The sequence below is a fragment of the Carlito syrichta genome, unplaced genomic scaffold, assembly GCF_000164805.1.
Source record: "Carlito syrichta isolate Samal-C Ts95f unplaced genomic scaffold, Tarsius_syrichta-2.0.1 Scaffold303105, whole genome shotgun sequence".
NCBI lineage: Eukaryota > Metazoa > Chordata > Mammalia > Primates > Tarsiidae > Carlito > Carlito syrichta.
In genome coordinates this window covers 129,680-141,756 of record NW_007247201.1, presented here as the reverse complement: position 1 = coordinate 141,756, position 12,077 = coordinate 129,680, and the positions used below count along the sequence as shown (strand labels likewise).

General features: G+C 36.1%; 1 protein-coding gene across 1 annotated transcript in view; it reads left to right on the top strand.

The window, feature by feature from the left end:
* HSF5 (heat shock transcription factor 5) overlaps window positions 1-12,077 on the top strand; it is a 50,706-nt gene that overhangs the window by 13,854 nt on the left and 24,775 nt on the right. The window contains exons 3-5 of the mRNA XM_008057677.1: window positions 5,377-5,474; window positions 8,633-9,154; window positions 11,493-11,667. Coding sequence (XP_008055868.1) covers window positions 5,377-5,474; window positions 8,633-9,154; window positions 11,493-11,667 — 795 coding nt within the window. The remainder of the gene's footprint in view (window positions 1-5,376; window positions 5,475-8,632; window positions 9,155-11,492; window positions 11,668-12,077) is intronic.

Below are 12,077 nucleotides of genomic sequence, written 5' to 3'. Positions count from 1 at the left end.
TTGAGTTGGAGTCTCACTTTGTTGCCCAGACTGGAGTGCAGTGGCCGCTCCTGGCCAGCGCAGCCTTGACCTGCTGGGCTCTGGCAATCATTCCGCCTCAGCCTTCCAAGTAGTTGGAACTACAGGTGCACGCTACCACACCCGGCTAATTTTTGATTTATTGTAGAGACGAGGTCTCGCCAAGTTGCCCAGGTGGGTCTCGAACCCGTGGGCTCAGGCAATCCACTCACCTCAGCCTCCCAAAGGTACGGGATTACAGGCTGAGCCACCGAGCCCAGCTATATATATATTTTTTAAAGTCAAGTCTTACTCTATCACCCAGGTTGGAGTGGCAGTGGCATAATCACTGCTCCCTGAAGCTTCATACTCCTGGGCTCAGGTGATCCTCCCACCTCAGCCTCCCAAGTAGCTGGGAATACAGGTGTAGACCACCACACTCATATAATTTTTAAAAATTTTTTGTAAGGATGTAGTCTCACTGTGTTGTCTAGTTCTTCTCAAACTCTTGGGCTCAAGCAATCCTCCCACCTCAGCCTCCCAAGGTGTTAGGATCATAGGCGTGAACCACTGTGCCTGACCTAAAAGTTGTCTTTAGATGAGCCTAGATATTAAGATTTTAATGGCTAAGTAAAGAAATTTATAAGGCTATGTGCTTTCCTCCATGAAACACATGATATTTTAATTTTTATTTAAAACACTCATATCCTATCATTATTTAAACATTTATCTGAATTGGCCCTTGAGGAAAAAGGTTGCTTATTATTGTTTTTAAAGTACATTTAAATGCTAAACGTTTGATCTTTAGACTCCTAATCCTACATAAATGTACATTAACAAATATAGAATATGGAATTATAAGACCTTTTTGGTGTTGTTACTCTTGTGTTCAAGTAACCTGTATTGTTAATTTTTCTGAAAAGACCTAATTTTGTGCTTATGAAAAGAGAGGCTTGGCACCAGGAAGCTCTCTTTACCTGCCAGAATAAATTGGCAGAAGCACAGTCATCTTTACCTTTTTAAAGAATTGTAGTAAAATATATATGACACAAAATGTAACTATTTTAACTGTTTTTAAGTGTACTGTTTTATGGCATTAAGTACATTCACCATCACTGCTGTCCATCTCCAGAACTTTTCATCTTCCCCAACTGAAACTACCTGTTAACCACTAACTCCCCATTCTTTCCTGTGGTTGAGAGGTTGCCCCTGACAACCACCATTCTACTTTCTGTCTGTATGAATTTGACTACTCTAAATACTTCATGCAAGCAGAATCATACAATATTTGTTATGTAAATCTACCATTTTAGCCACTTAAAAATGTACAGTTCGTTGACACTAATTACATTCATGATATTGGGAAACCATCACCCACTATTTCCCAAACTTTTCATCACCAAATGAAGCTCTACACATTAAGCACTAACTTCCCATTCCCCCTGCCTCCAACCCCTGGTAATCTCTAATCAACTTTCAGTTTCTATGAATTTGACTATTCTAGGAACCTCATATGAGAAATCATGCAATATTTGTCCTTTTGTGACTGACTTATTTTACTTAGCTTAATGTTGTCAAGGTTCATTAATATCATAGTGTGTGTCAAAATTTTCTTTCCAAGGCTTAATCATATTCCTTTGTATGTATGTACCACATTTTGTTTATCCATTCATCTATTGACCGACACTGGGTTGCTTCCACCTTTTGGCTGTTATGAGTATTGCTACAGTCAACATGGGTGTACAAATACCTTTCCAAATACCTACTTGCATTTCTTTTGTGTATATACCCAAAAGACCTTTTCTTTACCATAAATGAGGAGATTCTGGGGTTATAATTGCGATAATAACTTATCTTGAAATTAAATTTGCTATTCTGATGTTTCTCCTTTTGAGCATTTATATTATTGGACATATCCTCTCAGTTGACACTACTATTATGGAATAGATTTACATCTAAAACATTTTAACTCTATATTTGAATTCCCTCCACAGGATAAAGCATATGAACATGTTTGCCTTACTTATAGTGGGAGTGAAAATTTTTAGTAATTCTGGCTTAAACTTTTTTTATTACTTAGAAATTTTTTGAAAATTTCATCAGCTCTTATATTTTTATCTGAAATGGAATTATATTCATTTATAGTTTTTTCTTCTATGATATGCAATTTGTCACCTTAAGTGAACATTGCCTTCAGGAAGACACTGAAAGGTCTTTATGCAAATGAGTGTGTCTTAGGACATAGTAATAGACGTTTATTTTATAAATGTTAGTGCTTTCATAAAGCACAGTAGATTAATTTTATCATATACTAAGCACATAGTTGGGTTTCTATACTTATGTTTTCATATCCAGTAAACTTACTAATACCTTGCTTTGTTCTGCTTTGTTGACTATACAAAGCAGGACTGCACTGGTAAGGAAATAGCCATTGAGGAATCTTTCTGGATTCTAGTCTATTCAAGTTCTCTTTTTATTCATACAGGTACCTTTCTACATTCTATTTGTTACTGGACACTATAAAACATTTACTGTTTGGTTGTTTCCTTAGTTACCAAATCAACTATCACAAATAAACATATTCTCTGTTGTATATTATTGTTTCTTTATTTCTCCAAGAGATTTACTTTAAAGTACATCTTATAGCCAGGTATGGTGGTGCACGCCTGTAGTTCCAGCTGCTTGGAAGACTGAGGTGGAAGGATTGCCTGAGTCCAGCAGGTTGAGGCTGAGGTGACCATGAGCGTGCCACTGAACTGCAGCCTGGGTGACAGAGTGAGACTCTGACTCAATAAATAAATAAATAAATAAATAAATAAAGTACATTTTAACAGCTATTAAAAATGTGTCACCAATGGAATCAGAGCATTAAATTATCAGGAAAATAAAGCTAACACTTTTTAATGCAAACTACTTTTCATTATCCCGATGGAATGAATCTGCACATTCTAAGTTTTTTCCTGATGCTAGGGGGCTAGGTTTTCCTTAGCTGTTATAACTCTGGGGGGAAAAAGGTACTTGTTTTTTTCAGAATTTAGGCAAAACCTGCAGCCCCTGCTCGGTGTTTAGCTATTTTGATTCTATTTATTTCCCTGAATATTTATGCTTTCAAATGCCATGGGAAATAAAATTCATTCAAAAAATTTTAATTAACAAACCGCTGGGCTCGGTGGCTCAGCCTGTAATCCCGCGCTTTGGGAAGCCGAGGTGAGTGGATTGTCTGAGCCCGCGGGTTCGAGACCTCATCTCTACAATAAAATCAAAAAATTAGCCGGGCGTGGTAGCGCATGACTGCAGTTCCAGCTGCCTGGAAGTTGAGCTGCAAGGATCGCTGGAGCCCAGCAGGTCGAGGCTGCGGTGGCCGGGAGCAGCCACTGCACTCCAGTCTGGGTGACAGAGTGAGACTCCAACTCAAAAAAAAAAACAAACAAGCAAAAAAAAACCCAATCAAACAAATCCAAAACATTTAAATTATGTATTTGAAATACCTTCAAAGGATCAAATGTAAGAACCTGTGTGTCCGACCTACATTAGAAGTGACAACAACTTGAATTTTATGAGGCAATCTTAATAATGTGCAGGATATTTTAGTCACTGAAATTGTTAAAAATGAGATCATTTAGAAAATAACAATGTTGAGATTTATATATGTACTAGAATTCTGTCCATTATTTCAAGTTTGCTTTTGGTGTGCAAAATTTAATGCCATAAATTGCACATAATATAATAAGAAAATATTTATTTCTAGTATACCTTTGTGAACTTCTGACATTTTAAAAATCAATAAATGAGGAAATAGGAAGGCATTTTAGTTAATTTTTTACAATCCTTAAGCTAATTTACTTTCAAAGATTAAGGAAGGAGATTATTTAGTAATTTTATTAGCACACACAAAATACTAAAAATGTGGACATAAAAAGAGAAAATTGCTACCTTATCATAAAGATAAGGAGTTCTAGTAAAAGTAGAGTGTTACATTTCAGGAAGAAAGCAAGCCTAGGGAAGTATTGTGATATATTAAAGAGTTTGTCCTTTGGAGTTTGATTACTGGCTCTCTCACTCTTTCAGTACCAGCTTTTGTAAAGACAATATATGTAAAGCAGCTGTGATTGTGCCTGGACCATGGTAGATGCTCAGTATATATCATCCCCTGTTTAATCCAAAGTTGTGATGTTATAACTAATTCTCATTCATACTGGAGAGTCTCTTTCTGGAAAAGAGGAGACTCAACCTATTATTAAGACTGCATCTGTAAGTGTAACTATCCGAGTACAAGGAGTTCGATCTTTTCGTGGTGTCATAACTATAAAGGAAAAGTTTGGAAAATGTATTTATTTTGTTAAAATAACAGCAGTTAACATTTATTGATTGCTTACTATCTTATCAATACTATTCTAGGTTCTTTATGGATGTTAGCTCATTCCCTCCTCACAATCACATTAGGTAGATTCTGTTATCCCTGTTTAATAGAATGCAGAAGTTGAGGCCCAAAGAGGTCAGCCATGCTCAATATGTTACAACTATTAAATGGCAGAGCCAGGCTCCAAAGCCAGGCAATCTGGCTGTAGGATCTACATTCCTAACCACTTGTCTAAATGATTAAAATGTTTTTTGGGTTTTTTTTTTTTTTTTGAGTTGGAGTCTCACTCTGTCGCCCAGACTGGAGTGCAGTGGCCGCTCCCGGCCACCGCAGCCTCGACCTGCTGGACTCCGGCGATCCTTCTACCTCAGCCTTCCGAGTAGCCGAAATTACAGGCATGCGCTACCATGCCCGGCTGATTTTTTGATTTATTGTAGAGATGAGGTCTTGCTGCCCAGGCGGGTCTCGAACCTGCAGGCTCAGGCAATCCACTCACCTCAGCCTCCCAAAGGCGCGGGATTACAGGCTGAGCCACCGAGCCCAGCGTGATTAAATCGTTTTTACATGCATTTCTACTGTATACATTGTTTAATGGTAGAATATTTGGAAGAATATTTTATATTTATCTTACTCTTTTAAAACATCCCCTCTCCAAATGGTTGTTACTGTTAAAATTATTGAAATAATTTTTTGAATTTCAAGTATATTCAAATATTTTCAATAAAATGAAATTACTTTCTATGAGAATAATTTAATTAGAAAGGTAGTAAAATATTTAGGAACTAAAAAATCATCACTTATAAAGGTAGACATTACCCTTTAAAAATTTTTAAAAACTAGTTTATTACTGTGTTGCTTTCAATAAATAATAGCACTTAATTGGACTGAATATCATTTGTTAGACACACAAAGGAAGCTCTTCAAATTTGGAGTTCTTTCCAGTTGAAAGAGGGAAGCTCCTTAAATGCAACAGAGGTTTATTTTGGTTGATGGCATTTCTGTGTTTGAATTTGTTCCAGCTGTGCTACAGTGCTGTTCTCCTTCTACACACATGGATGCTCTGAGTAGTTGTGTCACTCCCACTGCCTCTTCCTATGCACATTGCAACTACTTCCAGGTAAGATTCTTGGAATAGTGGACATGCTCTGTGCTTCATGTGCAAAATTTGCAAGGTATTGACTTTGCAAATTTCTAAGTGTAATTTTACATTAATCAATAGCCAGAAGTAAGCTGTAGATTAATGAGCTCAGTTTTCTCAATTCTAAAATGAAGGGGCTGTTAATGACTTCTGAGGATTCTTCTAGGTCAGCACTGGTTAGTACAGTAGCCACTAACCACATGTGGCTATTTAAACTAACATTAAATGAGATTTTAAAATTCATTTCTCAGTCACACTAACCACATTTCCTTTCCTTTTCTTCTTTTTTGAGTCAGAGTCTCACTCTGTCACCTATGCAGGCTGTAGTTTAGTGGCATGCTCATGGCCACCACAGCCTCGACCTGATGGGTTCAGATGATCCTTCTGCTTCAGTCTTCCAAGTAGCTGGAACTACAGATGCGCACCACCATGCCCGGCCAGTTTTATTTATTTATTTATTATAGAGACGAGGTCTTGCCATGTTGCCCAAGCTGGTCTCCAACTTGTGGACTTAGGCAGTCCTCTTGCCTCCGCCTCCCAAAGCGCTGGGATTACAGTCATGAGCCACCATGTCCAGCATCACTAGCCACATTTCAAGTGCTCAATAGGCTCATACAGTTATTTAAATTTATATAAACTAAAATAAAATTTATTGTAGCCACTTTTTGAGTACTCAATAGTTTCATGTAGCTTATGGCTACCAAATGGTATAGCATAGATATAGAGTATTTCTATCATTGCTGAAAGTTATTTTGAACAGTACTGTTCTAGATTTTTCTGTGGTTAAATGAACAACAGATAAACTGTAAAAGTATATACATCACCAATCACCAATGACAGATTCTTCCAAGATGATATGATATAGTTTGACTGTTTTTTGAGGAGAAAAGAAAAATGATGTTAAAAATGATAAACTTAAGTGGTGACCCCCTTTATTCTTAGGCTACATGTTGTCAACATCATATCAGTTTAATATCCTTTATCCAAAATGCTTGGGACCGTAAGTGTTTCGGATTTTGGATTTTTTTCAGATTTTAGAATGTTTGCATCTACATAATGAGGTATTCTAGGGATGGAACCCAAGTCTAAACACAAAATTTATTTATGTTTCATGTACACCTTAGATACATAGCCTGAAGGTAATTTTATACAATATTTTTAGTAACTTTGCTCATGAAACAAGGTTTGTGTTAAGTACTTATGTATGGAATTTTCAATTTGTAGCATCATGTCAGTGATCAAAAAGTTTCAGATTCTGGAGCATTTAGGATTTCGAATTTTCAGATTGGGGTGCTCAACCTGTACTTAAAATATCTTTTCTTTATTTCTTAGGAAACAATTACCTTGATTTAAATGTTTTATGTTATTCTTTCTAGGATAACATTCGATTTCATTCTTTGTATTTTTATGCTTTTACCACTAAAGATTGAAGTTGTGTGCTTGCCTTGGGTAATCATCTAGCCAAGATAGCTCCTATTCTTAAGAGAATATCTTACTAGTTGCATTAGGGTACTCAAAATAACATTTTTAAAAAAGAAAATTTAAATGGAAAGTCAAATTTTAATCAGACTGTTGTTTGAACAGTGTAGAAGCAGATTAAGGGGACTTGGCCATTTATCATGGCCAATATCATCAAGCATGCTATCCCAGTTTATTCATCTTCACTATCCTACAATTAGATGCTCTTGTTTGTGGATCCAGGCACTATCTTCTCTGCATTATACTGGAGATACTCTAATAGTGTATGTATCTTGATTACATTCATGTTTTAAATAAATAATTTAGAACATTTTAATAAATAACTTTAAAAAATATCTTATTACAAAGACAATACATGCTTATTATAGGAGATAATGTATGCAATAGAGATAAGCACACATACAATTTAAAAATGGAAAAAAGGGAAAGTATTTCTGATTCTATCTTGGAAATAAATACAGTTTGTTTAGTTGGACTGTAGGTGGCTAGTGAGAGTGTACATGAATGGCCAGTATATTGTAATGATTAATAGCAAGACCTCTTGAGTCAGGCAAACCTAGACTTGAAACCTGGTTCTATCGATTTTTTCATTGTGACTTTGGGTGAATTATGAAGTTTCTCCGAACCTCAGTTATATCATTTGGAAATGGGATTATCACATTTCATAGGGATCTTATGAGGGTTAAATGAAGTAATGTATATAAAGCACTTTGCATGTGCTTGACACATAGTAAGAACTCAGTAAACTTGGCTATAGTAACTTAATGCTTATACCATTTAAATTTACGTTATTTGGCATTAATGGCCTTCTAAAAGTAATTGACACAATCTTTGTAGTGTGTTTAGCAACATCAACTCACTGCATGCTTTATTTAATCATGGCTCTTTTGTATTTTATGCTTATGATGGAAGATAATCAACAAACATTTATTGAATGCCTACTCTGCAGAGCCCTTCATTGAGCAACATCAATTCATTACAAGCTTTATTTATCATTACTTTTCTGTATTTTATGTTCACAGCTTTACATCTTTATCACCAAACATATACTGAGTGATTACTCTGTGCAGAGCACTAATATAGGAGAATATATCTTAATGTTATAAATCTAAAAGTGACATCTATTTTACTCTGTTGCTTTAATATTAAAAATAAACAGTCTCAGGAACCAGAAGACATTTTTCTCCAACATCATTTGGTATAGTATATCAGTTGGAGCCTCTGAATCTCTAGAAGGATTGGTGAACTTGTGAGCATTTTGTTTTTAAAATTTCCTTACTGCATTCCTGAAACACTATATGATAGATACAAGTGATGTTTTGGTCAACCTTTATGAAAGAATTTTGTGTATAGACATTTTATCAGCAAATAAATACTTGGGTCCTGTAGCTTTTTGATTTTCTATAGTTTAACCCTGAGAATTATTGATCCATTCTAGTATTAAACTTAGCATAGTGGTTGACATATAGTAGGTGCTAAGTAAATGCTAACAGATTTGAAGCTACTGTTGCTGAAAAATTAGCATTCAGCTTTTCTTAGTTTAATCCTTAAGTTTAATCTGTTTATGTTTAGCATTCATCAGCTGAAATGTTGTTGCTTTTCTCCTTAATCTCATATGTAATTTTCTATCCAAACAGTATTCTTTTTTCTTTTCACAGAATCCTCCAATGCAGTCCTCCTATCCAGTTGAATTTCTGCCTTCTAATTGGCCCTGCAATACTACTGATGAAAATAAAAAGACAGAAGTAAATTTAGAGGCTGTCTTTCAGATAGTAGATGAGTTGCATTCCTCCCCTAAATTGGAGATGGTAAAGGTGGAGCCTGTGGAGAATCAGTGCCCAGCGTCTCAATCTAACAGAGGCCAACATATCCTAACTAATTCAAACAACAGTAATCCGTCTTCTACAAGTCAGCCTAGCCAGTTGGAGACGCTTACACCTGTAGGCTCAGATATTACATCTTTTGTGGTTGGAACAGAACAAGCAATTACCTGCTCTCTACCACAGTCACCTGAGTATATTTATACCATTCACACAGCTCCACCTGTTGAAAATAGCCCACTGCAGGAATCTGCACCAATTCAACAAGCTCATGTCAAACTGAAGGAGCAGCTAAGTAATAATCCATCTCCATCTTCTGTATTATTTGTGCAAGAAGGACTATCATTTAGCACACACCAGGTAAGGGACAAAGAAAAAGATCCTAATAAAGCTTAAATTACTGAGTGCTTCTTGCTGAAGACTATTCTAGTGGAGGATTTTCCAGATTTTATTTGGGTTTAATACCAGTTAATTATGCTTTCCAGAAGGATCATATGCCAGTGGTTCTGCACAAAATGTTCAGAAAGAAGTTACCTTAGCCACTGGGTATCTTCTCACTACAGTATGGTCTGAAGTCAACCTCTAGAGTAGCAATCTGATTGAACATAGTGGTATAATAGTTATTTTCGTGTTAAAAACATCTCTTAAGCTTTTGCTTCCAATCCTAATTTGGATAGATTAGGTGTGCCTGCTTATGTAATTCCAGTACCCTAGAGGGATGGTCTATTTGACAGATATTCTGAGAACTTTCCTAGCCATCTGTAGCATAGAGGTAAGGAGATAGTTGGAGGTCTTACTTTGTTACAGCATCATTGAACTCTAAATTGTGAGCATACTGTGTTCAAATTTCATTACTAATATCTGAATTCCTAAAGCAGAATTCTGACCTTAGTTTGAGGAACATATTTCAAAGGTAGAGACTAAATTTTTTTATTGCTGATAGTTTATGATCAAAAAATGAATAAACTTTGATTCTGAATAATTAGTAAAAGAAGTTCATTAAAGGTCAACCAGATTAAAATCACTTTTTAAAAATTGAGATTTCTTGATCTTAGCCTAATATATGTACTTTTTTCATTTTGGATTTTTTTCTTTAATGGAACTGAAAAATCTCTTCATTGTTAGAGATTCCCAAGACAACTTATGGCAAGTTTTGTTTGTTTGTTTGTTTTTGCAGTCTTTTAAGCTCTAATTTGAGATCCAAATGTCTTAAAGTTTCTGTCAACTTACTATTTTTTTGTGCCTATTGAGACCCAGCATATTATGTGTTAAGATAATATTATAAATTCAGTAGACAGAAGATAGATTCATTATGTTTTAAATATGCCTGTAGAAAGAATACAAAATTTATCTTTATTCCTTTATAGTCATATCTGAAATATTTCATGTCTTAAAATTGCATTCAAATACCCAGTAACTTTTTCACATATTTTGACAGCTGTATTTTAACTTTTAATTTTCTTTTTTTTTTTTTTTTTTGAGTTGGAGTCTCACTCTGTTGCCCAGACTGGAGTACAGTGGCCACTCCCGGCCACCGCAGCCTCGACCTGCTGGACTCCGGCAATCCTTCCACCTCAGCCTTCCAAGTAGGCATGCGCTACCACACCCAGCTAATTTTTTGATTTATTGTAGAGATGAGGTCTCACCAAGTTGCTCAGGCGGGTCTCGAACCCATGGGCTCAGGCAATCCACTCACCTCAGCCTCCCAAGCCACGAGATTACCGGCTGTGCCACCGAGCCCGGCTAGTTTTATATGGTTTTATTTTAAAATAAGTTCATGAAGAAATAAAATATTTCAGAAATCAGCCACCTTGACAAAGGAATTTTACATTCCAAAGAAAATTTAGGAACTCCAAGAAAGAAACTTGTATGGCAGATAATAGATTTTATAAGGACTGAAGCATATGTAATTTGAGAGACTCTTTAAGACAAAGAATGCAAAATATGTAGACTAAAGTATCCACCCCCCAATGACACCATCTATCAAGATCATGCCTATGACCATTCCAATATTGCCAACAGGAGGGAAAGTCTCATGGAACATATATTAGAGTGAAAAAAAAAATTGTGGTCCTAACCAATCATTGTTAAAATATCTTTTGTAAGTAAAACAAAAATAAACAAGCCTCATGGCAAATTTTTCTCTGATTTTATAAGTAAATGTTTATTAAGTAAATATATATCTGAGGTTCATATATAGGAAAATGTATATCTTTGCTGAATAGAGAAAACCAAACGCAGTGTCTTTCATAAGGATGAAAAGCCTTACAAACTTGTTTGTTGGATTGTGTTCCTATAATAGAACTCTTCTGATAAAATATCTAACTTCTGGCCGGGTTCAGTGGCTCAGCCTGTAATCCCAGCACTTCGGGAGGCCGAGGCGAGAGGATTACCTAAGCCCGTGGGTTCAAGACCAGCCTGGGCAACTTGGTGAGACCTCGTCTCTACAATAAATTACAAAAACTAGTCGGACGTGGTGGCGTGCGTCTATAGTTCCAGCTACTTGGAAGGCTGAGGCGGGAAGATTGCCTAAGTCTAGCAGGTGGAGGCTGCGGTAGCTGTGAGCATGCTGCTGCTGCACTCCATCCTGGGCAACAAGAGTGAGACTCTAACTCAAAAAAAAAAATAATGAAAATCTAACTTCTAGTATATATATATGGAGGAAATTTCAAAATAATAAGTGGGTTTAATATTTTAGGTTGATGCCAATATAAAATGCCAGACCAATCCACCTGAGAATATCTTGCCTTCAGAACAGATGGGATTCCTCATTTCAGAAATGGGGCCTGCTAGCAAGCCTAGTAAAGACACAGGTTTATCCACTCCAGCCAGATACAGAGAACGAAGAAGCAACTCACAAGGAAAGTCCCCTGGTAAGGATTATTGTGCTCTAGAATGCTGAAGTAGAACCAAAGTGTAGAATTAATATATGAATGGCAGTCTGGGTCTTCATTTATTATTTATAATTGTATTATACCTTTCACATTGCTATTTTTACATAGCTGTAATTTTGACTTTATATTTGTTCTTAATTATCATTGTAAAATATGTAATAATGATTTTTAAAATATTGCATGTAGGAATTTGGGTTTTCAAAAACATTGAACATATTAAGAAGAAGCAAGAGAATTTAGGTTATTTAACTTAGAGAAGCCAAAGATGAGCCGGGCTCGGTGGCTTCAGCCTGTAATCCCACGCCTTGGGAGGCTGAGGTGAGTGGATTGCCTGAGCCCACGGGTTCGAGACCCACCTGTGCAACTTGGTGAGACCTCATCTCTACAAT